The 25,649-nt window shown below is 48.1% G+C and overlaps 4 protein-coding genes across 10 annotated transcripts in view; 2 read left to right on the forward strand and 2 right to left on the reverse strand.

Annotated features, from left to right (window-relative positions):
* Positions 1–25,649, forward strand: part of LOC132445652 (coiled-coil domain-containing protein 171-like) — a 126,698-nt gene that overhangs the window by 59,043 nt on the left and 42,006 nt on the right. The window lies entirely within an intron of this gene.
* On the reverse strand, positions 5–4,154 carry anapc10 (anaphase promoting complex subunit 10). Of its 2 annotated transcripts, none has more exons than XM_060035643.1 (6): positions 4,021–4,154; positions 2,283–2,398; positions 1,391–1,481; positions 1,075–1,195; positions 935–988; positions 5–565 (listed from the first exon to the last, which is right to left on the reverse strand). In XM_060035643.1, the coding sequence occupies exons 2-6, from the start codon at positions 2,395–2,397 to the stop codon at positions 392–394; spliced, it is 555 nt and encodes a 184-aa protein (XP_059891626.1). In that variant the 5' UTR covers position 2,398; positions 4,021–4,154; the 3' UTR covers positions 5–391. The 2 variants fall into 2 exon arrangements, with proteins under 2 accessions (XP_059891626.1, XP_059891625.1); XM_060035642.1 differs by having other exon boundaries at positions 5–568.
* On the forward strand, positions 4,118–12,877 carry abce1 (ATP-binding cassette, sub-family E (OABP), member 1). Its single transcript, XM_060035636.1, has 19 exons — positions 4,118–4,258; positions 5,584–5,796; positions 6,092–6,177; positions 6,708–6,805; positions 7,383–7,500; positions 7,759–7,896; positions 8,290–8,359; positions 8,527–8,623; positions 9,235–9,324; positions 9,988–10,109; positions 10,471–10,595; positions 10,794–10,890; positions 10,973–11,032; positions 11,339–11,397; positions 11,492–11,602; positions 11,751–11,893; positions 11,995–12,117; positions 12,314–12,425; positions 12,526–12,877. Exons 2-19 carry the CDS (start codon positions 5,694–5,696, stop codon positions 12,571–12,573), a joined length of 1,800 nt encoding a protein of 599 aa, XP_059891619.1. The 5' UTR covers positions 4,118–4,258; positions 5,584–5,693; the 3' UTR covers positions 12,574–12,877.
* otud4 (OTU deubiquitinase 4) lies at positions 14,062–25,515 on the reverse strand. 4 transcript variants are annotated; one of them, XM_060035633.1, is made up of 22 exons: positions 24,960–25,515; positions 24,502–24,585; positions 24,363–24,413; positions 23,741–23,787; positions 23,561–23,633; positions 22,135–22,216; positions 21,665–21,815; positions 21,437–21,479; positions 21,071–21,185; positions 20,792–20,856; positions 20,604–20,704; positions 19,816–19,910; positions 19,392–19,563; positions 18,789–18,924; positions 18,564–18,635; positions 17,654–18,071; positions 17,008–17,427; positions 16,291–16,977; positions 16,020–16,060; positions 15,507–15,868; positions 14,203–14,282; positions 14,062–14,120 (listed from the first exon to the last, which is right to left on the reverse strand). In XM_060035633.1, the coding sequence occupies exons 1-20, from the start codon at positions 25,077–25,079 to the stop codon at positions 15,539–15,541; spliced, it is 3,303 nt and encodes a 1,100-aa protein (XP_059891616.1). In that variant the 5' UTR covers positions 25,080–25,515; the 3' UTR covers positions 14,062–14,120; positions 14,203–14,282; positions 15,507–15,538. The 4 variants fall into 4 exon arrangements, with proteins under 4 accessions (XP_059891616.1, XP_059891615.1, XP_059891614.1 ...); XM_060035632.1 differs by having other exon boundaries at positions 14,203–14,279; positions 16,291–17,427; positions 24,960–25,514; XM_060035631.1 differs by having other exon boundaries at positions 16,291–17,427; positions 24,960–25,513.

Genomic DNA, 25,649 nt, shown 5'->3' on the forward strand with positions numbered 1-25,649 from the left:
GGCATACATGTGAAAGACGTTTTTAATAGAAACACAGCAGAGACGAGGACACACAGGGTCATTTGATGCACAGAAAGGTTCTTCAGCATCATCTATACGCGCGTCCTCCCCTGCAAACGCAGACAGAAGCACGTGGTTCCTGGCGCGCGTCTGGGACGCGGCACCATTGGCACTCAGCAGGGTGTGGGAGGAGAACCTCATCTTGTTCCTCTGTAAGGACATCCAGAGGTAACCTGGTGCGTTTGATTCTCCACCGTGAGAGTGAGAGTGAGAGTGAGAGTGAGAGAGAGAGAGAGAGAGAGAGAGAGACCGACCGACCGACCCCGGGTCCGAACGCTGTTGACATTTGAATTGATGTCCATATTGATAAGGATTATGGTGGGCTCCGGAGTCAGCGGATGGTCCTGTACATCATGAAGTCCACCGTGGTGCATCGTGGGAACTTCCCGATGGAGCTCTCCTCCACCGGCGTGTAGATCTTGATCTGTCTCATGTGGGTGTCCCGGCCGTTCTGGTGGTTGGCCAGCACCGCCACCTGTATCATGAAGGTCCGGATCGGACTGTTCTTCTGGGGTCACATAGAAATACTATCAATACTAGATGGACGGTTTCCCCTGTTGTACACATAAATACTACTTATACTACATAGAGCAGGGGTTTTCAAAGTGTGATGGAGTGAGCCCCCCCTTAGAGCACAAATAGAGAGCTCTGCCCCCCCCCCAAACATTTTCAAAATAGTTTTGAAAAGATCTTTTACACATTTGAAACATCTCAAACACCTCTGTGTGTTTTTAAAGAACTTTTTGTTCTTTTACACATTTGAAACATCTTTAAACATTTGAAACATGTATTATACATCAGAACTCTGGCGCCCCCTAGGCGAGGCGCGCAACACAGTTTGCACAGTATACTACACAAAGAGATGATCAATTACCGCATCCAGCAGGGATATGTGAATCCAGCCACTTGGCTCCACCATCTCTAATTGCTGCAGAGACAGACAGATGGGTAGAGGTTATATGGAGGTGAGACAGGTGGGTAAATATGGGAGGTAGGACCGGTATAGGTTCTTACTCTAACTTCCTGCAGATTGTGAAAGTTGTTTCCGACGCGGACAGAGATCTTACTGGGCGTGTAGCTCTCGTCAGATTTATAGTCGGCGTAAATACACAACATCTTCACGGTGGTCTTCCTCCTGCAAACATAAACATAAAGACACATCTTGTCCATTTGAGGTTGTGCCCTCAACTGAAGATCTGGACCAGGTGAGTTACCTGAACTGGATGTGGACCAGGTGAGTTACCTGAACTGGATGTGGACCAGGTGAGTTACCTGAACTGGATGTGGACCAGGTGAGTTACCTGAACTGGATGTGGACCAGGTGAGTTACCTGAACTGGATGTTGACCAGGTGAGGCTGGGAGCCGTCAGACTGCCAGTATGTCTCCAGGTTGTCGTCCCGCAGCTGGTCCACTCCAAAGCCTGATCCAGGGACAGGGGAGGGGTTACTGTGATGGAGTCCACTGTTCATTTGTCTTTAATAAACCATTTGCAGGACAAACCCTCTGCTCAACAGTTCCTCGTCTATTCAAATACTTGTCTTCATAAATCAAGCTTGATAAATTTGGAGGGTCGTTTAGCTACGACTTACCGAACAAAACATGCTCGAGGGACATCAGAACATCTAGTAGAGTAACATTGTACTAACATAGTAACACAGTGCTAACATGATAGTACCGGAGCACCACAGTAATAACATAGTACTACCATAGCACCACATAGTACCACTGTAGTTCAACAGCACTAACAGTACTAAACTAGAACTACCACAGTGCCACAGCACATAGTATCACAGTACTAACATAGACCTACCATAATACCACAGTACCAACATAGCATCCATAAGTGCAAGCATTACCGCCATCTGCTGGACGGTCCCAGGAACTATGCGTTAAAGGGGCTCTACGCAACCCTCATGACAAAATGAGCCCAGCAGAGAAATGCAGACAATTATCGCAAAAAAAAAAAAACGTAAAGCAAAAAGAACACCAAAAATTTAAAAAATACTATTTCAAGTGTGCATTACATACTTATTATACAGGTATAATACTTCACGTTTACAACGCTTTCTGGACTCGTTTTTGACTCCATACCACAGTACTAACATAGTACTACCAGTACTTATGAAGTACTACAATAGTACAAACATTGAACTACCACAGTACTGCTAACATAGTATTAGCATAGCGTCACTGTTCTCCTCCACCCTGCACTGTGAGCTACCAGGTTTGCAGGAGGACAGCGACCAAACTGCCTGGGATCCGATCTCCCGGACGGTCCCGGTCCGCTCCAGCTGCTTGGGGTCAGCCCCGGGCGGGGTCTTGCTGGGGGTGGCCATCCTGAAAGGAGAACCCTGCAAGGTGAGCACCACCACTCTCCACCTTAGAGCTCTACCTGCCAATCACATTGGCACTAGCACTTAACTTACCACAGACATGTGTCTGAGCTAGTCTTTTATTCCCCCCATGCACGTTGGATCACAAACAAGAGTCCAGCTGTTATGAATATAACTTCTGAAATAGATTTTCTATACTTTCTCAAGTAGTTATGGTATCGAGTTATACAGTCAATGGTATTTATGTTAAAGATATAGTCAAAGTAGTTATTGTAACAATATATCTAAGGTATATGGTAGATATGGTGAAAATACTTTGGGACATCATGGTATTTATGGTAACGATGTCTATGGTAGTTATGGTTACAATATCTATGCGCAATGGTAGTTATAGTAAAGATACCGACGGGCCATGGCTCTCATGGTAACGATAAGGTCCATGTTAGCTATGGTAACAATATCAATGGTATTTGGACGGTATCAACATCGATGATATATGGTAGTTATGGTAACGCTTTCGATGGGCCATGATTATGTTAAAGGCACCCAGTGCAACTTTATGTAAACATTCAATGAAAAATAAACATTCAATTTCTAGTCTTTTTTACACGTAGTAAGTTTCAATAACTCCATACCATTACATATCGACATTCAAGGAGCAAAGATGAGACGTCGTTGTGTGGTGAGAACTGATAGAAAATCGTAAACAACAACAATCGCCGGTGGGGAGAAGCCATTTTTCCATTGACTGGAAGCCTGCTTTATTTATTGTAGGTTACAAAAAATAAAGAAAATGGCGGCATTGTTGTTGTTATCGATTTTGTATCAGTTCTCACCACACAACGACGTCTCATCTTTGCTGCTTAAATGTCGGTATGTAATGGTATGGAGTTATTGAAACTTACTACGTGTAAAAAAGACTAGAAATTGAATGTTTATTTTTAAGCCTCGAAAGTTGCACTGGGTGCCTTTAAAGATTATAGGTCGTATTTTGACGGTATTAAGCCGCAAGCGACAAGAAGACGTTGACATTAAAACCTCTTTGTAGCAATTATGACCCTATTTATGGGATTATTGTGTTTAATCAGCGTTCTGACGTGATTGAACGCTTCAGACTTATTGACAGAAAATTGCTCATAGATGGCCATTTTTTTGGGAACCACATGCATACTGATTCAAGGAGGATGACCCAAGATATCCAATAGAGTTCATTACAATTAAATATAATCTGCTAATTATGTTTTCATGAATAGGGCACTCCATGGAGAGAATTGCGACCAATGGTGCGTAGTGCCAACATCCTCTTAGTTTATTGCGGCCATACGGTAGTAATGGTGACGGTAAATGGTCTATGGTAGTTATGGTAATGATATCGATGGTGTATGGTAGTTGCAGAAAATACATTATGGGCTATGGCACTCCTGGTAACAATGTATTTAGTCTATTAATATTACCATGACTCATAACATAGACATCAACGAACGGTCTCTAACGACTCGTACCTCAACGTTTAACGCGGCTCAGTCCACGTCAACGCGACGAATGAAGACTCTGTTTCGATACACTGAGGATATGACACGTATATAACAGGCTCTACACACAACGAAACACCGATAGGGTTTATACTTAGCAAGTTGAATCTCCCACTCCCTCGTCCACCGGGTCGCGGGGTGGTGACGTCCGCCGGGTCGCCGGGTTGTGACGCGGCACGTTGCAGATCTTAGTGCGTGTCGGCGCCATCTCTCCAGACCGGCTGAAAGAACACGTTGCTTCTGGAAGATCACTGATTCCTAGCAATATAATAAGCTCAACCCAACACTCATCGGTCGATGTTAAGGAGCGCGTTGTCAGGAGCCAAGTAGTAGTGAGTTTTTAAATCTTGCTTGTCTTCTCCGATACAATCTATTACATAGAACAGCTACTTCTATAGGATATCTAAGGCATAGAATGTCTCAAACGCAGACACAGCTCATCCACAGCATGGCAGCTGTCAAATAGAGGGACATGGAGCTGTTACTTTGCCGTGTGGGCATCTACTGTCTTAGCTCACCTCAGGATCATTTTAACACACTTTGAGTCGACCTATATATATATATTGCCATTGTAGGGTGTGGATTCAACGGTGGCGGTCAGAGAAGGGTTAACCTACTGGTGTGTTACCGGTCGTTACATCATGTCAAGTAGGAGCAAACAGCTCCAGTATCCAGCGTTTAGAAAACACCGCTAAACTAAAGCTCATCGTTACAACATGAACAACATGAAACCACAAGGAAGTATTAGGGGATTTAACTTGAAACAACTTTCAGCAACTTTCAACAACCATTGCCGACACGCACTACGCAGGGATAACAGAACTCTGGCCGACTTCCACATTACTACTACCACATTACTGCCACATTACTAACACAGCACTCGCATATTAGTTACACTAGTGTTGACAAGGTGTGGATATGTTCCCACCGATGGATGTTCTTCTGAAGAAAACCACACATTGTCTGTATTTTTGGCAAAACTTCTCATAGAAAAATGTTAATCTAATTGTTATTAACATAACCTAATGATGAGTTTAAGTGAAAAGTCATTCACCTTTGGAGCAGCTTAGCTCCAGTATTTAACCAAGCTGTTGTTGTTGTTGAGGCTTCATTACAGTCCAGACATGGACACAATCTTCATTTATTCAGGATTGTATTAATCTGTTGATAAATATGTGTTATAACACATTCAAGGCATGGACACAACCTTGATGTGATGTTGATGCCTAATGACCTGTCTCTGTACTGTCTATCTTCTACCTGCTCCCTAATGACCTGTCTTTGTACAGTTCTACCTGCTCCCTATTGACCTGTCTCTGTAAAGTCTAACCCCTACCTGCTCCCTATTGACCTGTCTCTGTAAAGTCTAACCCCTACCTGCTCCCTATTGACCTGTCTCTGTAAAGTCTAACCCCTACCTGCTCCCTAATGACCTGTCTCTGTAAAGTCTAACCCCTACCTGCTCCCTATTGACCTGTCTCTGTAAAGTCTAACCCCTACCTGCTCCCTATTGACCTGTCTCTGTACTGTCTAACCCCTACCTGCTCCCTAATGACCTGTATCTGTACTGTCTAACCCCTGACCTGTGTCTGCATTCACATTGTATAAAAGCCTCCCGTAAATGACTAGATACTGAAGTCTTCTCTCTCGCCTACAGCTCTCCTGGTGTGTGTGTGTGTGTGTGTCTGTCTGTGTGTGTGTCTGTCTGTGTGTGTGTGACTGTGTGTTTGTGTGGCCCCAGCCTGGGCCCCCCACCCCCATCCCATCATGGCCGAAAAGAACACCAGGGTAGCCATTGTCAACAGAGACAAGTGCAAACCCAAGAAATGCAGACAAGAGTGCAAGAAAAGTTGCCCGGTGGTGCGCATGGGTGAGGCCGCTAGCTATGAGCTAGGTCTGGAGCTACAGTTAGCCACTAGCTAGGTCTGGAGCTACAGTCAGTCACTAGCTAGGTCTGGATCTACAGTTAGACAAAGTTAGCTGCAGCTAGTTCTGGGGCTCCTGCTAGCCCAAACAAAGTGGTATAAAAATTGTGCGTCTAAAGTTATGGAAGGTGTTATATATAAAGTGTATGTCTTGAGTTATGGAAGGCGTTTAATATATAAAGTGCGTTTACAAAGTTATGGAAAGTTTTTCGTAACTCATTATGTGCGTTTTATTTCCAGGTAAGCTGTGCATCGAGGTCACGGCCCAGAGTAAGATTGTGTGGATCTCCGAGTCTCTCTGTATAGGATGTGGTATCTGTGTCAAGGTAACTGCTACTACCGCTTATCCTCTCCAACTCCCTGCTCCAGCTCCTCCTTTCATCCACTCCCCTCTTCCTATACTATCTACTTTTTCCCCCTGTTTTTACTTGCTATCATCCCTACATCTGGTATAAACGTTATGCCCTATGTATTGTTTGTTTCCCCTCTGAGGGTCTCTCTGTGTTTTGTTTTTTTTCCCTTTGTACCTTGCGTCCATGTCCATCCTGTGTCAATCTCCGTCCTGCACGCTTGCTCTCTGACCGTCCCTGAGTGTATTATGTCTATAGTGTCAGTGTCTGATGGATTGACTATATGTACTTTGTATTAACTTTATGTTTCTAATTTGTACAGTGCCCTCGGGCACCTTTGAAAACATAAAATGTATTATTATTCTCCTCTCCTTCCTTTTCTGTCCTGCTGAGGTCCTTTGTATGACATTGGTCAGCAGAAGGAGGAGTCTGAGGCTTGTGTTTATTGTGGCCCATTGTTGTCTATCTCTTTCTAACACGGGGAACTCTGTGGCCTGTTGTTCTAGAAATGTCCGTTTGGGGCGTTGTCCATCGTCAATCTGCCCAGCAATCTGGAGAAGGAGACCACACACAGATACTGTGCCAATTCCTTCAAACTACATCGGTATGCACTCACACACAGATATACACACACACACACACACACACACACACTAGAGTTTAATTATAACTTGGGAATTTTTCAACCTGGACCTTATTATTCAATCCAATGAAACCCTATGATGTAATAGTGCAATAGTCATTTTTAGTTTGATCCGCTCTGTTTGTCATTGTGACTAAGCAAGTTTTGCTCACAGATGTTGAGTTGTTGCATGATGAGAGGGGTGGAAACATGGATGGGGGCAGGAGAGGGGAGTGCCGGCAAGAGATTGCCGGCACGTCATCAGGACAATAGGGAAATTATTTGATTGAGACTTAAACATAATAACAATATATTTTTTACATTTTTACTGTGTTTTATTCTCTGTTGTGAACCATCCCATTGTCTTGTCAGAAACGTATAAGAACAATCTGATTTCAATTTCAAAAAGCATTTTCCGTAGTAGTAGTAAATTCGAACCAAAAGGCGTGGAAAATAGGGTTCAGGATGGAGAATCCTGAAGGTTATCCTTTAAGTGACTGAACGTGTGTGTGTGTGTGTGTGTGTGTGTGTGTGTGTGTGTGTGTGTGTGTGTGTGTAGATTGCCGATCCCCAGACCTGGTGAGGTCCTAGGACTTGTGGGGACCAATGGAATAGGAAAGTCCACCGCTCTCAAGATCCTCGCTGGGAAACAGAAGCCCAACTTGGGCAAGTTTGATGTGAGTGCCCCCCCCCCCCCCCCCCCCCCCCCCCACACTGGGAGAGAGTTAAGGCTTAGTCATGGTTCCACGACGATGCTACCCAAGGGGCTTTACGGACCCATCAAGGCGTCCACCGCAACGGCCTGACGTGCGCCTCCCAAAAATTGGAACCTTGCGTCGAGGGCTGTGATTGGTCCACTCAAACTTCCTAAACCCGACGCAGAACCAAAACCGGTTAACCGAGCCTTTTCTCACTGGTACTCCCGTCTCTCTCAGAACCCCCCCGATTGGCAGGAGATCCTGACCTACTTCCGGGGCTCGGAGCTCCAGAACTACTTCACCAAGATCCTGGAGGACGACCTGCGGGCCATCGTCAAGCCCCAGTACGTGGACCAGATCCCCAAGACTGTGAAGGTACGGCTCTGTACATACTGTCTGGTGCTTCTCTTTAAACACCGTGTAGGTCTGCTGATGAAATACCGTCTGCTTCTCTTGAAGTACTGACCAGCACACTTTTAATGCTGTCTAGTACTCTTTCGCTCTTTACTGCCTAGTACTCTTTAAAGTCTGTCTAATGCTCTTTAAATACAGACTATTACTACTCCTTAAACACTGTCTAGTACTCTTTAAATACTTGCTAGTACTACTCTTTAAATATTGTCTGCTACTCTTTAAATACTGAGTAGAACTACTCTTTTAAATACAGCCAAGCGCTTGCTCTATGGCTGAATGTAAATGCTAATATTTAAGCGTTGGCGTTAACATTGCATTGTAACGATGCACTGTTATTCCCACCTTCTCCACCAGGGGTCAGTAGGTGCCATCCTCACCAGGAAGGATGACACAGATTCACAAACGCTCGTCTGTGAACAGCTAGGTAACACGCACACACCGTCATCATAGCATTGTCTTTGCAACTCAGTGTTAAATGCAGATGTCACGTATCTACATCTATCCTCATTGGTTCGCGTGTGTGTGTGCGTGTGCGTGTGCTTGTGCTTGTGCTTGTGCGTGTGCGTGTGTGTGTGTGTGTGGCGGCGGCAGACCTGACCCACCTGCGGGAGCGTAACGTAGAGGCCCTGTCTGGAGGAGAGCTGCAGAGGTTCGCCTGCGCCGTGGTGTGCATCCAGCAGGCCGACATGTACGTCCTCCGCCCTCCTCCTTCCTCTCCTTCTCTCTGTGGTGGAGACGTGTTGTGCTAATCGGAACTCGCGTGTGGGATCCGCCATGAACCGTTTTGAGAATCGGCCTCTTCTGACATCACAAGTGGGCGTGTCCACCTAGATGTGTGGCGGATAGATGAGCAACGTTTGCTCCAGTCCACTGGGTCGGCTGGTAGACTGATCTATCCGTCACACATCTAGGGGGACACGCCCACTTGGGATGTCAGAAGAGGATTTTCAAAACGGCTTGAAACGGCTAATCACACTCACACCTGGTGGTATAATATGTCACCTTTTATTAATTTAATTAAAGCCTTAGTATCGGTTCTTCTTACCTCGGCTCACAGTGGAGTGGACACAAAAATATATCCAAATTGACAGCCCAGAATGCGACCATATCCCCAAAGGAACCGTGCACACCCATTGGCTCTCTGAAGATGCCGGGTCGCTGCTGCAGGCGCGTCGTCCAATGAGCGCGCTCCAATCAACCCAATGACTTGCCCTGAGGGGTTCATCCCTCCCTCCCCCTGCCTCCTCTACCCTCACCCGGTGGTCGGTGAGACTAACAAAGTGTTTTCCTTCTCTCCAGCTTCATGTTTGACGAGCCGTCCAGCTACCTAGACGTTAAGCAGAGGCTGAAGGCCGCCATCACCATCCGCTCCCTCATCAGGCCTGACCGGTAAGACCCGCTCTTATTTATTGGACTGATTAACCTTAGTTTAAACCATGCTTGTCATTAAGATAACAATCTTGCTTACAATGGCGGCCTGGCAAAGGGCCAAGGGGGAGGGGCTGAAAAGCCTAGTCACAAACCTGAACCCTGACCCCTGACTCTGTCTTGTTACACCTGACTAGACACCCTGACCATACTATAAACTCATAGAATTATATTGCTTGCATTACAATTAGGGCTGAATGATTTGGGGAAATAATCTAATTGCGATTATCTCGATCAATATTGCGATTTAGCATTCGATTTTTCTTTTAAAAGGACTTTATGTTCTGTATTATTCAGTGAACAAGCCATAGATCATTCTTTAGTATGACCAACACAACATTGGAAGCACTCGACGTATAAACCGCTCTTTCCTTTAGGCCAGGCCTATGTGTTGAGATGAATTGATGCATTCATTGATATTAAACATCTTTATTTAACTATTGAATTGTCAATGAAAAATAAATATGAATCTTACTGATCTCCAGTCAGTAGCAGTAACAACCGCTGCCATTGCGATTTGAAAATCGTTTTCTATTGCATCGCAGTCTCGGTTTGAATTTGATTAATAGTTCAGCCCTAATTAAAACGTATATTACTGCTAACTAACTGTGTGTGTGTGTGCAGGTACATCATCGTGGTGGAACATGACCTCAGTGTGTTGGACTACCTGTCGGACTTCATCTGCTGTCTGTACGGCGTGCCCAGCGCCTACGGCGTGGTCACCATGCCCTTCAGCGTCCGCGAGGGTAACGCTCGCACACACACTCGCACACACACTCCACATGTTGTGGCTCTGATGTCCTCAAGCTGCTGTCAGCCGTTGTTTTGATTGATTGTGGCTGTAAAGCTGATGGTGACCGAATGTACATGCAGGCATGATTTAAATTCCCAAACCGGGGCCTGTTTTCAAAACGGGCCTCTCACACGCACACACATACACACACAGACTCCTCTCATGACAGTTGGATAAGTGTGTGTGTATGCATATATATAAGATAAATATTTCTGTCTCTCTGTCTGTCTGTCGCTCGCTCTGTCGCTCGCTCTGTCTCTCTGTCTCCATCTCTCTCTCTCTGTCTGTCTCTGTCTCTCTGTCTGTGTGTCCAGGCATCAACATCTTCCTGGATGGCTATGTCCCTACGGAGAACCTTCGTTTCAGGGAGACCTCGCTGGTCTTCAAGGTGGCCGAGACGGCCAGCGAGGAGGAGGTCAAGAAGCTCCGGCACTACCAGGTCCCGCCCACTTCCTCTCCCTGCGCCAATCACTTCCTTTTATGCCCGTGAATCACGGCAACGCCTAGCAACGCTTGTGTCCCCTGTGACCACTAATCAGCATACACAGAGGCACAGTATTTTTGTGATATTTTCTGTGTCATGTGAATTAAGTGTGTGTGTGTCTGTGTGTGTGTGTGCGCGTGTGTGTGTGCGCAGTACCCCAACATGAAGAAGACTTTAGGAGAGTTTAGTCTGGAGATCAAAGAGGGGGATTTCACCGACTCTGAGATCATGGTCATGCTGGGAGAAAATGGTAAGCGGTGTTTGTGTGCGTGCCATACATTGACGATGCAGGGAAGATGGTGCATGTGTGTGATTATCTCTATGTGATCCAGGAACCGGCAAGACGACATTCATCAAAATGCTTGCTGGAGGTCTGAAGCCTGATGATGGAGGTGAGACACACACAACTACACTACAGAGCTGTGAATAGAATTTGTATCAATAACTAATGTTATGTCTGACAAAATATAGCCTATCACTCAAAATACGTTTTTTCCTTATGAAAGTAACACCAGCGCTTGTCCGATCAATGAGAATTTGGTCGAACCAGTGCATATCAACCAACCGACCGACCTGCCAGACTGTGACACCCCCCCCCCCCCCCCCCCCCGACAATACACACACAAACGGAGGTCCAGCTCTGTTTCTCTCTCCAGGTTGTGTGTATTGAGTGATAATAGTCTCTCTCTCTGTGTCAGGTGACGTGCCCATCTTGAACGTCAGCTATAAACCTCAGACCATCAGCCCGAAGTTCAGGGTCTGTCTTCAACATCATCATCATCATCATCATCATGATCACTGCTCCCTTATGAAGACCAGTCCACTAACTGTGTGTGTGTTTGTGTTTCCAGGGCAGTGTGAGGGCTCTCCTCCACGACAAGATCCGAGATGCCTACACACACCCTCAGTTCATCACGGACGTCATGAAGCCCATGCTGATCGAGGCCATCATCGACCAGGACGTAAGACACCCCCACCACCAAAGTAGCCCTACAACCCCGTCCCAAACTAACCACTCTAACCCCGCCCCCCAATGAACCACTGTAACCCCGCCCCGAACATATCCCTCTAACCCCGCCCCCGACTAACCCCTGTAACCCCGCCCCCCAGGTCCAGAACCTATCAGGTGGAGAGCTGCAGCGCGTGGCTCTGACGCTGTGTCTGGGGAAGCCAGCCGACGTGTATCTGATCGACGAGCCCTCGGCCTACCTGGACTCAGAGCAGCGTCTCATGGCCGCCCGCGTCATCAAGAGGTACCGCCACATTACACAACATATACCACAATAGTGTGTGTGTGTGTGCGCACAAACATGCACTAAATACATTGCCTACTACGGTGTGTGTTTGTGTTCAGGTACATCCTCCATTCTAAGAAGACGGCCTTTGTGGTGGAGCATGACTTCATCATGGCCACCTACCTGGCAGACCGAGTGATTGTCTTCGATGGGATCCCCTCTACCTGCACCAGAGCCAATACGTAAGACACACACAGTCTTTCAGTCACACACACTGTCTCAGACTTTGTCTTGAGTTTTTCTTTTTTCAATTAAACAGGAGGCCTATTTAATTGTTGGTTGATTTAAATTATTAATTAGATGTTTGTCTGTCCACGTCATATACCTTCTGAACCAATCAGACAATAAAGTGATGTCTCTCTCCTTTCATCGCTGCAGGCCTCAGGGTCTACTTGCTGGGATGAACAAGTTCTTGTCCCTGTTGGAGATCACCTTCAGACGTGACCCCAACAATTTCAGACCACGCATCAACAAGCTGAACTCCATCAAGGTACACACACACACACACACGTTATACTCTACTGATAGTCCCCCTATAAAAATACATTTACAATAATCGACGTAATGCTCGCTCTCTTCCTCTCTCCCAGGACACGGAGCAAAAGAAGAGTGGGAACTACTTCTTCCTCGATGACTAATCGACTTCCTTTGGGACCAGCTCCATCTTCCCGATATACGTCTCGCATCACAGCTCATCTAACATCACAGTGCTCTTCATCCTGACCTCCCAGTGCTCCTCGTGACATCAGTGCTTTCTGTCGGTGTGGCTGGGATGAAGAGCTTGGGGTTGTCGTCATTCCTCTGCCGCTGTCGGGCGCCGATTGCTAATGCTGCGTAGTGTCACGATACACACGGCCTGCAGCGGACTGAGCCACCTTCACTGGCAACACGTCTTTAAAGATGCCTCGTAATCCTGTATTCACAATAAATATCTTGATTCTCGCTTGTCACTTGACCTCAATTATTAATGAATCCATCGAAGACTAGAGCTAGTCAATAAATGTATATCAACATCAAACAACCAATCGATCTATAAAGACCAGGCCAGTACAAGAGGCTCTGTAGCAGCAGCAGACTGAACACCAAGTAGGCCTACATTTAGCACAGTACGACAAGTACCCTAGCATCATAAGCATAGCATGCTGGTAGGTTTTAGTGGTGAGCTGATATGGTTTAGCAGACCCTGGGTAAGATCTTGGGACATGAAGAGAACCTCAGCATTGTTGTACTAAATTTTATTCAAACATAACAAAAAAAAACGATCATAACAAAAGTAAACAGCTTTGGCTTTGTACAAAAGTGTGGTTGTTCTAAAGGGTGCCGCACACCAACCCCCCTTGAAGTTTAAAAGAGACCAAGGATAATTGAACCAGAGAAGAATCACCAGATAAATGATAGATTGGTTTAACAGTGGAGTCCCGACTAGATCGGAGCCAGTGTTGGCACGAGCCACGTGCTAGCAACACATTAAGAAAGTGCTGTGGCGCAAGCTACCATCACTTCGGCGAGCTTTGCGACCAGTAAAGTACTTCAGCAAAGAACAGCATAGTATCCTAAGGTCTAAGTGCTATCGCTTGTTAGCTTCTCTTTTTGAAAGGCAGCGTAAAGAAACCCATCAAACCCAAGCTCTATTCAGACCCCGTAGAGGACGTCGGACGCCCGCAGTGCATGAGGGTCCGGCCAATCGCAGCAGCTTCCCCCCCCGCGTCCTGTCCACACCTGATGGGATGGGCAGGGTACAACAGGAAGCAAGTCACTGCCCAGGGAGCTGCGGGTGGTGGGGGTAGTAGCTCTGAGCCCTGCCGTACTGGCCGTAGTGTGGCCCGTAGCGCTGCCTGCCCCCCCTGCCGCTCCTCCCCGGCCGCTCCGCTCCCCCCCCCCTCGACTGATGGTAAACCCTCCTAGCCCTCTGATTGGTTGACCCGAACTCCGGCCCCTTCCAGGGCTCCACGCCCACGCCGGGCCCCGACGCCATGTGACCGAACCCCTCGCTGGGATTGGTCATCTGGTTGTTGTTGTGATAGTGGCCATGGAAACCATGGTATTGGTTGCCATGTTGATTGCCATGTTGATTGCTGTTGGGTGTGTTGGCGAACGTGGCGTAGTGGGGTGGGGGGACGCAGTTGCCATGGGGCGTTGACGTCCCGGCAACCATGGAGTCCTGGAATTTGGGTTCAGGGACCCACTGAAGGAAGGGACAACATTTTTTTTTTAATGCATTGAATATATACATGCATATCTACGTGTGTGCGTGCGTGCGTTCTTACGATGGGCATGTTGTTCATTGGAGGGTCGAGCAGGAGAACCTGTCTCTGACCATGGTAACCCTGGTCAGCCAGCACACCTGCTGGAGGACAACACACAGACACTTTAACGACCAACACTACCTCTGTAACAACAGCAACCATTAGTGGAGCTATAGCAACCAGCCCGGTAGAACACACCACTACTGTAACTATAGCAACCAGCCCCGTAGAACACACCACTACTGTAACTATAGCGACCAGCCCCGTAGAACACACCACTACTGTAACTATAGCAACCAGCCCTGTAGAACACACCACTACTGTAACTATAGCAACCAGCCCCGTATAACACACCACTACTGTAACTATAGCGACCATCCTGCAGAACATACCAATAATGTAACTAAGCAATTATCCTGTAGAACACACCACTACTGTAACTATAGCAACCATCCCTGTAGAGCACACCACTACTGTAACTATAGCAACCATCCCGCAGAATACACCACTATTGTAGCTATAGCGACCAGCCCCGTAGAACACACCACTACTGTAACTATAGCAACCAGCCCTGTAGAACACACCACTACTGTAACTATAGCAACCAGCCCCGTCTAACACACCACTACTGTAACTATAGCGACCATCCTGCAGAACATACCAATAATGTAACTAAGCAATTATCCTGTAGAACACACCACTACTGTAACTATAGCAACCATCCCTGTAGAGCACACCACTACTGTAACTATAGCAACCATCCCGCAGAATACACCACTATTGTAGCTATAGCAACCAGCCCTGTAGAACACACCACTACTGTAACTATAGCAACCATCCCGCAGAATACACCACTACTGTAGCTATAGCAACCAGCCCTGTAGAACACACCACTACTGTAACTATAGCAACCATCCCGCAGAATACACCACTACTGTAGCTATAGCAACCAGCCCTGTAGAACACACCACTACTGTAACTATAGCAACCATCCCGCAGAATACACCACTACTGTAGCTATAGCAACCAGCCCTGTAGAACACACCACTACTGTAACTATAGCAACCAGCCCTGGAGATCACACCACTACTGTCACGATAGCAACCATCCCCGTAGAAAACACCTTCTGTAACTATAGCAACCATCCCCGTAGAACACACCGCTACTGTAACTATAGCAACCAGCCCCCTAGAACACACCGCTACTGTAACTATAGCAACCAGCCCCGTAGAATATATAGCAACCATCCCCGTAGAGCACACCGCTACTGTAACTATAGCAACCAGTCCCGTAGAATATATAGCAACCCCCAGTGGAGCTCCTACCTGCAGGCGATCCAACGCCGGCCAACATGGTTTCAGAGGGTGCGTTGGCTCTGCTCCCTCCGGTAGCGCCGTAGCCCTCTGGGTGTCGGGGGCCAGGGCCGGGAGACCTGCCTTGGGGAGACTGCTGCCGGTCTGAGGGGTAGAGCTGGAGCCCTGGAGACTGAGGGCCAGGGTACCGGGGCCCGGGGCCCGGGGAGCGGTACCCCGACGGGTGGCCCGGCGGAGTCGCTTGTTGCCAGGGCGGCGGGGGGGAGGGGTGTGCGCCCTGTGGGGAGGGGCCCCCGGGGAGGGGGGTGCATGGCGTGGGCCTGCTGAAGGGGCAGCAGGTACATGTAGGGCTGGAACATGGGGTTGGAGTAGGCCTGGGGAGGGGGGGGGGGACACGCAGCCGTTATCACACTGTGCAGCAGCAGCACTTATTGACTGAACATTGAGATTGAAGCTCTATGTCTGAGATGGCGTTATTACGGCTCTACATCTGACGGGCGGGCTGAGCATTGGGACCGGGCCTACCTTGACTCCCAGGTTGAAGAACCACCGGAGGACGTTGACATCTGCGGAGAGATCGGAGGAGGACAACATGACCAACGGCGGACAGCGTAGGAGGCGAAGCAGGCAGCTAACTGTTGCTAGTTGCTTTGTTGTACCGCTGTCTCCTCCCGCCCAAGCCCCGCCACTCCCTCCCCCATCTCCTCCACGTTCACAAACTCCGCCACCACCCACCACCCACCACCCTTTACCATCGCCTCGATCACCTCCACCACCTCCCCCGTCGTGTTCTCACCGCGTGGCAGGTCATCTCCGGACTTGCTGGAGGAGTAGGCCGGGTTGGGCACCATTTCGCCTGCGGCCCCCACAGGGAAGCCAGGGTAGAGGGGGTCCTGGTAGAGCTGGGAGAGCTGCTGCAGGGGGACGCCTCCTTGGCTCGGCTCGGGCCAGGAGGAGGAGGAGGCGCTGAGGGTATGCTGGGGGGGGGGAGGGTAAGGAGGCTGGACCGGGAGGTGGGAGGGGCGGGGCGGGGAGTCTGCCGAGGCTTGGGAAGCCGGAGGCGTCTGACCTGGTACGGGATTGGACGCCTGCAGCTGAGGGTGTTGGGGTGCAGAGGGATGGGCTCCAGGGTGTTGGGGGACGAAGGGCTCAGGTAAAGGGTGTTGGGGTACAGGGTGTTGGGGTGCAGAGGGATGGGCTCCAGGGTGTTGGGGGACGAAGGGCTCAGGTAAAGGGTGTTGGGGTACAGGGTGTTGGGGTGCAGAGGGATGGGCTCCAGGGTGTTGGGGGACGAAGGGCTCAGGTAAAGGGTGTTGGGGTACAGGGTGTTGGGGTGCAGAGGGATGGGCTCCAGGGTGTTGGGGGACGAAGGGCTCAGGTAAAGGGTGTTGGGGTACAGGGTGTTGGGGTGCAGAGGGATGGGCTCCAGGGTGTTGGGGGACGAAGGGCTCAGGTAAAGGGTGTTGGGGTACAGGATGTTGGGGTACAGGGTGTTGGGGGACACAGGGCTCAGGTACAGGGTGTTGGGGTACAGGGTGTTGGGGGACACAGGGCTCGGGTACAGGGTGTTGGGGTACAGGGTGTTGGGGGACACAGGGCTCAGGTACAGGATTTTGGGCTTCACAGGGCTGGGGTCCAGGGTGTTGGGGTACACAGGGCTGGGCTACAGGCTGGTGGGGGACACAGGGCTCAGGTACAGAATGTTGGGGTACGGAAGGCTCAGGCACCGGGTGTTGGGGTATAGGGATGACGTGTACTAGACGGGGTACAGAGGGCTGTGGCAGAGGGGTTTGGGGCGCAGCGGTGGGAGCTGTAGGGTCTCGAGGGGAGGAGGTTTGGGGTGGAGGGTTGCTGGGTACTACATTTTGGGGTGATGGGGGGTTGGACACGTATGCTGCGGGGAGCTGCATGTGTCGAGCCGTGTTCATCACATCTGCAGAGAAGACAAGGACGGAGAGAACAAGCGTCAGTTTGCCAATCCCTGAGACACCTCGGATTTGTCTTCACCAATCAAAAGAAATGACTCATGGTGCACACCCTTTCATGGACGTCGACACGGTTACGATACGCTTACGACAAAATAACACGCTCATCACAGGGATCTGTTGACGGCGGGTTAGCAGACATCAGCCCTTCGGGCGGACGGATGAACATCTCACCTGCGGCGGGGCGATCGTGACGGGAGGAGCTCGAGGAGGAAGACTGGGGAGGGGTAGAGGAGGGCGAGGAAGGGGTGGAGGCGTGGGAGAGGCCACCCGGAGGCGGGGCTACAGGAGTGATGAAGACGGGCGGAGAGGAGGAGGAGCTGGGGGTGGTGGGGGTGGTGGGGAGGGGGGAGGGGACGCTGCGTTCAGCAGTGGGGGCCGTGGCAGCGGGCGGAGCAACAGCAGCAGCAGCAGCAGCCCCGAGGGGGCGGGAGGTGGAGGTGAAGGTGGTGTTCTGAGTGAGCAGCGGGGCCTTGACAGTGGCCAACCAGGTGGTAGGGGCGGGGCCCGGGTGTTCCGGTAGGGTGGGAGGGCTGGAGGAAGGGCTTGAACTGGGGACCTCAACCGGGGGGGGTGCATCCTTCTGACCGGTCTGCAGGATCAAAGAAGGAGGAATGTTACCGACTGCGGACCGATGAAAGCACTGCAGTAGCCAATCAGAGCAAAGAACAGCCAGTCAGTGCTGACTGCAGTACCCAATCAGAACAAAGAACAGCCAGTCAGTGCTGACTGCAGTACCCAATCAGAACAAAGAACAGCCAGTCAGTGCTGACTGCAGTACCCAATCAGAACAAAGAACAGCCAGTCAGTGCTGACTGCAGTACCCAATCAGAACAAAGAACAGCCAGTCAGTGCTGACTGCAGTACTGTAAATCGAAACCCAGAACAGAAACCAGAACTGAGCAGGAAGCTAGGAAGTGAACCATAGCTGAACCTAGAACCAACAAACATGCAAGGAAGTGTAGTGGAACCCATAGCTTATCAAGTTGAGTTCTTTGCAGATTGGTAGCAAACCACCACTAGCAGACGAATACATTGTCACAGCATCATGATGATGGCTTTTGCGTTGCCCTGGGTTACGTACAGTGACTCCGCTCTTCAGTTGACTCATCCCCTCTCCTCCCCTCCTCTTCCCACCATTCCCACGGGCAACTGCCTGTAAAAACATAAAAGAAAAAAAGACATCCTTCAGTTCAATCCCACACACACAAACACCATCTTTCCGTTGTCGGTCGTACTATATATAATATATATAAGAAATCAAACACAACAGAAACAAATGGACAACAAGAGTGTGGTGGGGGCTGACCGCCAGCGCTGGGAAGTTGTCCTCGTCTCTGAGCTGGATCTCCAGCAGAGCTGCCTTCAGCTCCTCCTCCTCGTCCTCGTCCTCCCGGGAGTCCTCCCCAGTCACCTGCAGGTCCCCACAGGTGGCCGACCTCCCCCTGGACACACACACACACACACACACACACACACAGTCAGGCAGGTACTCACAAACAGTTTGCCTTGTTCTCAGTCACACACGCATGTACACACCTCCCCCAAAGTCAAAAAGTCAAAGTCAGCTTTATGGTCAATCCCAAAATATGTGGCAGACAAATAAAGGAATCTAATTAGTCTCTGACGCACGGTGCAATCAGGAGAGAAGGATACAATTAGGTCCAATTAAATAAAATAACTAATATTTACAATAAATTAATTCTAAATTGTGCAAAATAATTCTGAATAGTGCAAAGGTCAGGCCAAACAAAACGGAATAGATCAAATAAAGTTTAAAAAGCAAATGGATTGAAACGTGCAATATGAGGAACATTATGGGTTCGAAGCCAAGATTTCTTGGGGGCAAATGGGAGGGGATTTCCTCACCTGACACACACACACACACACACACACACACACACACACACACCTGCTGGCTCTGTGTGCCTGCGGGTCCCCCTTTGGATTGGGGGGCCAGGAGGTCTGCTTCTGCATGTGGCCAGGATGGCCTCGCTGCGTCACCTTGGTGGAGGAGGGGGCGGGGGGGGGCGCTGCCGACGGGAGCAGCCTGCCTCTTCCCCTGCCTTTAGCCTCCACCCATTCTGAGAGAGGGAGACAATATCTTTCCGTAAAGTGACCGGCGGTAGTCATTTATTTGTAACAGCCTACTCTTTTTCCGGAAATAAATGTTTGATTGACAGGTGTCATGATCGGGGATTTGGTGACAGGGACTCGTCAACGCTTGTCTAGAGAGTTCAGACTAGAGCTGTTCGCCCCCCCCAAAGCGGAAGCGATCGCATACAGCAAGGCGTGGCCACTCGGAGTGAGACGCCACGGTGTGTGTGTGTGTGTACCTGGTGCGTGTCCATTGGTCCTCTTCTCTCCGCTGGCCACTGTCTTCCAGCAGGTCTCACTCATAGGACGCAGATTCACCAGAGGAACGGGCACTCTGCATGCACGCACGCACACACACACACACACACACACACACACACACACACACACACACACACACACACACACACACACACACACACACACACACACACACACACACACACACACACACACACACACACACACACACACACACACACACACACACACACACACTTAAAGGGGTATGCCGAGATATCTGTCAGACCCAAATTCAACAAAGTAGTTTAATTCTAAATTCACTATTGTGCGTCCAGAAGGGGGGCACACTGGGTTAGCATTTGTTTTCTGTTGGCCGTTTCCATTGACTTGTACAGGTACAGTAGCCTAGCTCCCAAAACCATACAACAGAATAGTTAGTTTTTCCAAAGGTGTGCCAAAACCAGAACAGGCACCAATTCACCATTGGCCCTGTGAATATTAGGCTTCACGTGACTAATTAATAGACATATTCTACTCACATGAACAGAAGCTAGGTTACTGTAACTCTGCAAGTCAATGTGAGCGACAAACGGAAAGCAGACGGACACAGAGTCAGAGACACAGAAAGAAAGAGTGAGAGAGAGAGCGAGTGAGAGAGAGAGGGACACAGAGAGAGAGACACAGGAAAGAGAGAGAGAGCGAGTGAGAGAGAGAGAGAGACACAGAGAAAGAGAGGGACACAGACAGACGAGCGAGAGACACAGACAGACAGATTGCTACTCACGTCTTGCCCAGCTCTTCAATATACACTGTGAGAGGGCCGTTGCTAGGAGACACCTTCCTGATTGCCCCACTGTAGCTCCGCCCACCTCCCTCCAGACACACCTGAAGTGAGAAATACACCAGTCAGTCACACACACGCACGTGACGCACACACACACACACACACACACACACGCACACACACACTACCTGGCATCGGTCTCCTTCAGAGTACTGCATTCCTGCTGCCATACAGAAGTCCATCTTCTGCTGGGCTGAAATACACATTAAACGTTACCGCAAACTACCAAATACACATTAACGTTACATCAAACTACCAAATACACATTAAACGTGACAGCAAACTACCAAATACACATTAAACGTTACAGCAAACTACCAAATACACATTAAACGTTACAGCAAACTACCAAATACACACGTGTAAACATATTTGTGTGCATGTGTGTGTGTTTGTGTGTCTGTTACCTCTCTTGGAGGCGAGCCAGCCGTCATAATGCACATTCCTCATCAGATTGGGGTTCAAGGAGCGCCTCACTCTCTCTGATGGGCCCCGCCCTCGGCCACGCCCCCGACCACGCCCCTGATAACACAGCTCCCACATTAATGAATGTCTTTGTGCAATTGATTCATCAAAGACCATATATAGATTGCCGTGTGTGATCCCTGGTTATTCTGCTCATAATCAGTGAGTGTTAGGCCCAATCCCATTTCTACCCCTTCCCCCTCCCCCTTGTTTTGAAGGGGTAAGGGGGAGGGAAAGGGGAAAGGGGAAAGGGGAAAGGGGAAAGGGGAAAAGGGAAAAGGGAAGAAATGGGATTGGGCCTTACTTACCCTGTTCGGCTGGCCACCTTCCTTGGGGGGTTCTATTTCGATCCTGAATGTCAAACACACACACACACACACATTTGCGCGTAAAATACACGATAGAGACAGAAAGACGGACAGGTAGGTTCCCACTATAGAGACAGACAGACACCATCAAGGCCGACAAGACAGGCAGATTCCCACAATGGAGAAAGACAGAGGCACAGACAGACAGACAGACAGGCAGGTTCCCACCATATAGGGTCTTCAGTCTCTGATTCGTCGCTGCTAGGGCAGGCGGTCATGTGATCGTCTGTCAGCTCAGAGCTCCTCCAGAAGCGCTGGGACGCACCCACCGCCCAGGGCTCCCCGAACACACGCTCATACAGCAACTCGTACAGGAGGGCTGTGCACACACACACACACACAATTTTATAATATATACACAAATCTGTAATATATTATATATATTATCCTCCTTACGTTTCAGCACAGAGATCTGCGTGTCTTCCTATGCAGTATATGTTTTTAATGGGAACCGTTACCCACCGTGGTGTGGTCTCTGTGTGTGTGTGTGTGTGTGTGTGTGTGTGTGTGTGTGTGTGTGTGTGTGTGTGTGTGTGTGTGTGTGTGTGTGTGTGTGTGTGTGTGTGTGTGTGTGTGTGTGTGTGTGTGTGTGTGTGTGTGTGTGTGTGTGTGTGTGTGTGTGTGTGTGTGTGTCTTACACTGGCAGAAAGCAGTATTCTGGATGTGGCTGACAGGATACACACTGTCATAATGGTTCCCGTTCAGGAAGCACAACTGGACCTGGTGGAGAGACAGAGAGAGACAGAGACTATAATAGCCATTATAAGTCCACAGGTTCTGTATTGTACCCACCTGTCCCAATACCTAGTCAGCTAGAGGGTTAGCAGAAGCAGAACCAGGGCATCATCGCTAAGGAGGTATACGCCAATAAAGCCAGTCTGAGGGTTGTGATTGGCCCACATCATCAAATGTCAACATTAGAGCTGGGTAAAAAGCCCATAATCGATTTTGGATCGATTTCATTTAATTTTTGCATAATCAAATCATAGGGTATGAGATCGATTTTTTTTTATTATTATTTTTACAATTATTATTATTTTTAAACTTCAATAAACAATGCCTTAATGCAATTTGCAGTGATGGAATATTGTAGTTCAAATACACCTTCACTTGCAATTCCTTTCTAATTTCAAAATTGCACTTTTGAGACTTGAAACAGTTTTAACAAGTTTAACTTTCCAATTCACAGGTTTGCACTTAAAACCTGTTGTTTAAGATGAAGAGAAAAAATAAAGTACATTTGTATTTTGTAACACAGTTAAGCCATTTTCATTATTTAAGAGCCGATTGAATCGAATCGTGATTAATCGATTCAGAACCTTATGAATCGAAATCGAATGAATTTAGGAAATTGGCCACGATACCCAGCCCTAGTCACGACCCCTCAAAGTTTCAGTAAACCCACTGTTTTAGCTGGAATTCAAACACTATGAGATTAAAAACATATTTATGTTTGGTTTGTTGAGTTTTCTCGGAAGGAGTGGGGTGTGTTACGACCCATGGCCACTTTGTGATACTTATTTCAGCACAGTCATTGTGTACGAGTTATTCGAGCAACGTGGTATATCAAATCCACCACAACACTAGAATATACTGGATAATAACACATAGAACAAGTGTTATACTATTAGATGTCTGAGAGGATTAACCCTCACTCGGGACGCAGACATAAAAAATAAACTGCTCTTCAGGCGGAGCTCGACACATCCAGGAAAAAATCAGTACCTGCTTTTTTGAAGCCGACTGGAACATTCACATATTGTTTTGAGGAGTCCGGCAAAAACATTGAATTTGACAGCAGCTTTCTCCAGAATACAATCTTATCCAAGTAGCCGAGGTGAAATGGCATAGATTACAATGTTGACCATCATATTGCCTCGTTTTTTTTAAACCTTAAAGCTATCCGACACAGCTGGCCTGCCTTGAGGGTGGAGGGAAGGGGTCAAAGGGCGATAGACAGAGGGACAAGCTCTGGAACACACCCCTTGTGTGATCAGTGATACTCGCTAGCTTGGTTAAGCTTAAATGTAACAACACTGAACACATATTTATTATGAGCCTTACCTGATCTTTAAAACCGTGTTCTGTGACCTTGAAAGCAGGTTTCCGTGGTTCCTGGAAAATCCAGAAATCTCTCCTGGAGACAGAGAGACCGCCATCAACACGATGCAAGGAATTGAACTACACTTTTAAACTAAATAACCTGGTCGTTGTTTGTTTTTGTGATGCTAACAGGAGACTTACTCATAAAGTACAGCCAGAGCGTGCATCTCCACCTGCCCAACCCAGTGCTGCACGCACACACACACACACACACACACACACACACACACACACACACACACACACACACACACTTAGCAACAACAACACAGGAATATTGTCCCTAAGGCCGGATTCAGACAAAATCCAGCTATGCAGCGATAAGCGCGGACTGCTGAGGAGATGTTGGAGTTCACCTTATTGCCCCATTAGTGTGACGTCAGGTTGTGATCTTTAACCACTCCCTCATGGCAGGATGCATCTCCCATCTTCACAGTTGCTTGTTACACAGCGTAATGCTACAATATTAATGTAACATGCTAAACGTCTTCTGATCGGTTTCTCCAAAAGTTAATTTAGTTTCAACTTCCCCCCCCCCCCCCCCCCCCCCCTCTGTGCCTCCACCACTACAGCTTAACCACACTACACTTGATCTGAATGTAGCATTAGCCTGCAGTGCTATTATCTTGCTCTACCTACTGAGCTAGAAGGAGAATACAACCCCTAACCATGCAGTGTCAGTGCCTTGCTCTACCTACTGAACTACACAGGGAATAGAAACCCCAACCCTTAAAATAATTCTTACTCATCTCTGAGGTCTTACCTGGGGGTCTTGGATCTTGCAGAGGTATTCATCAAAGTCTCCTTCAATGAACTGAAAGATAAACAGGATCGAAGTTAAAACACAGACAATTAGTACTACACGCACACATACAATTATTACTACACACAAACACACTCACCGCCTCATAGCGCTCTCTGTTCTCTTTCAAGAACTCCACACACCCCGCGCGGACTTGTGTGTGACGACTTTGACACAGCAGCACCTGAAAGAGTCCGACGGAGCGTCACACAATTGGCAAAGATTTACATAATTTGACAGTTCATATAACTAGGCAGACGACATACTGTCATAAACATGATGAGTCAGAGTTGCTTACGGCGACTTCCGTACAGATAAGTAGTGATACTTGTTTGGCTTCACCAATGGAAACGTATTGTCCATTCCAGTTCAGCCCTTTGAGTGTCCTTCAGTCTCTTCTATAATCAACTTTAGATTAACTAGTGGTAGCTTGTTCAGATTTTATCGCTAGCTCGAGTAGTAGAATGAATTTCAATAATTGATATTATTGTTGTTGTTGTTGTTGTTGTTTATATGTTAGCATTGACAAAATACAGTCCGTCCAGTACGATCTCCCACCTGTTCGGCCACGGCCCGGAACAAACACGACCCATCCTTAGCGATCTTCTTCCTCACTAGTCCGATTGACTTGAAGTATTCATCCATGTGTTTCTCAGAGGGATGTCCGCCCTCCTCCATTGCTTACTACTAAACACCTAGACCACACCAAGGTGGAGTACTGTGAAGCACAACGATACCGACGATAGCAGGGTTATGTTGACAAGTCGTCGTTAAAGGTGACTAGGTGAAATGGCCGCTTGTCATAGTTGCATCTTGACGGGTGTCTCTGCTTAACTTTCGGTTTCCAAGCTATTAGCCGCCTATAAGCTAAATGAAAGTAGCGTGAACTTTATGGGCCGTTCAAGTCCTGTCGGAGAAACCGTTTTTACATTCCATGTGGGAAGAGGCATTCACGTCAACCTCGGAGAACATTGCCGAGTCGGAACTTCATTCATATCTCTGAATTGGGCAGAAATTGATATATCAAGATAGTCTAAAATTAAGTATTTATCCAAGGGTGATGCACTATTTAAAACTATATTGTTGTTTATTGTTTCCTTTATACATAGTTGATATTATTAACAATCATGAAACATCATCGAAACCAAAATAGACCATCAGCCCCCACCCAAAGGTTTATTTTTTGCAGGGTGAAATATTTACAACGGGACTGTACGACTTCGGCATTCCTCTTTACGAAGTCGCCCA

The sequence above is a fragment of the Gadus macrocephalus genome, chromosome 17, assembly GCF_031168955.1.
Source record: "Gadus macrocephalus chromosome 17, ASM3116895v1".
Classification (NCBI taxonomy): domain Eukaryota; kingdom Metazoa; phylum Chordata; class Actinopteri; order Gadiformes; family Gadidae; genus Gadus; species Gadus macrocephalus.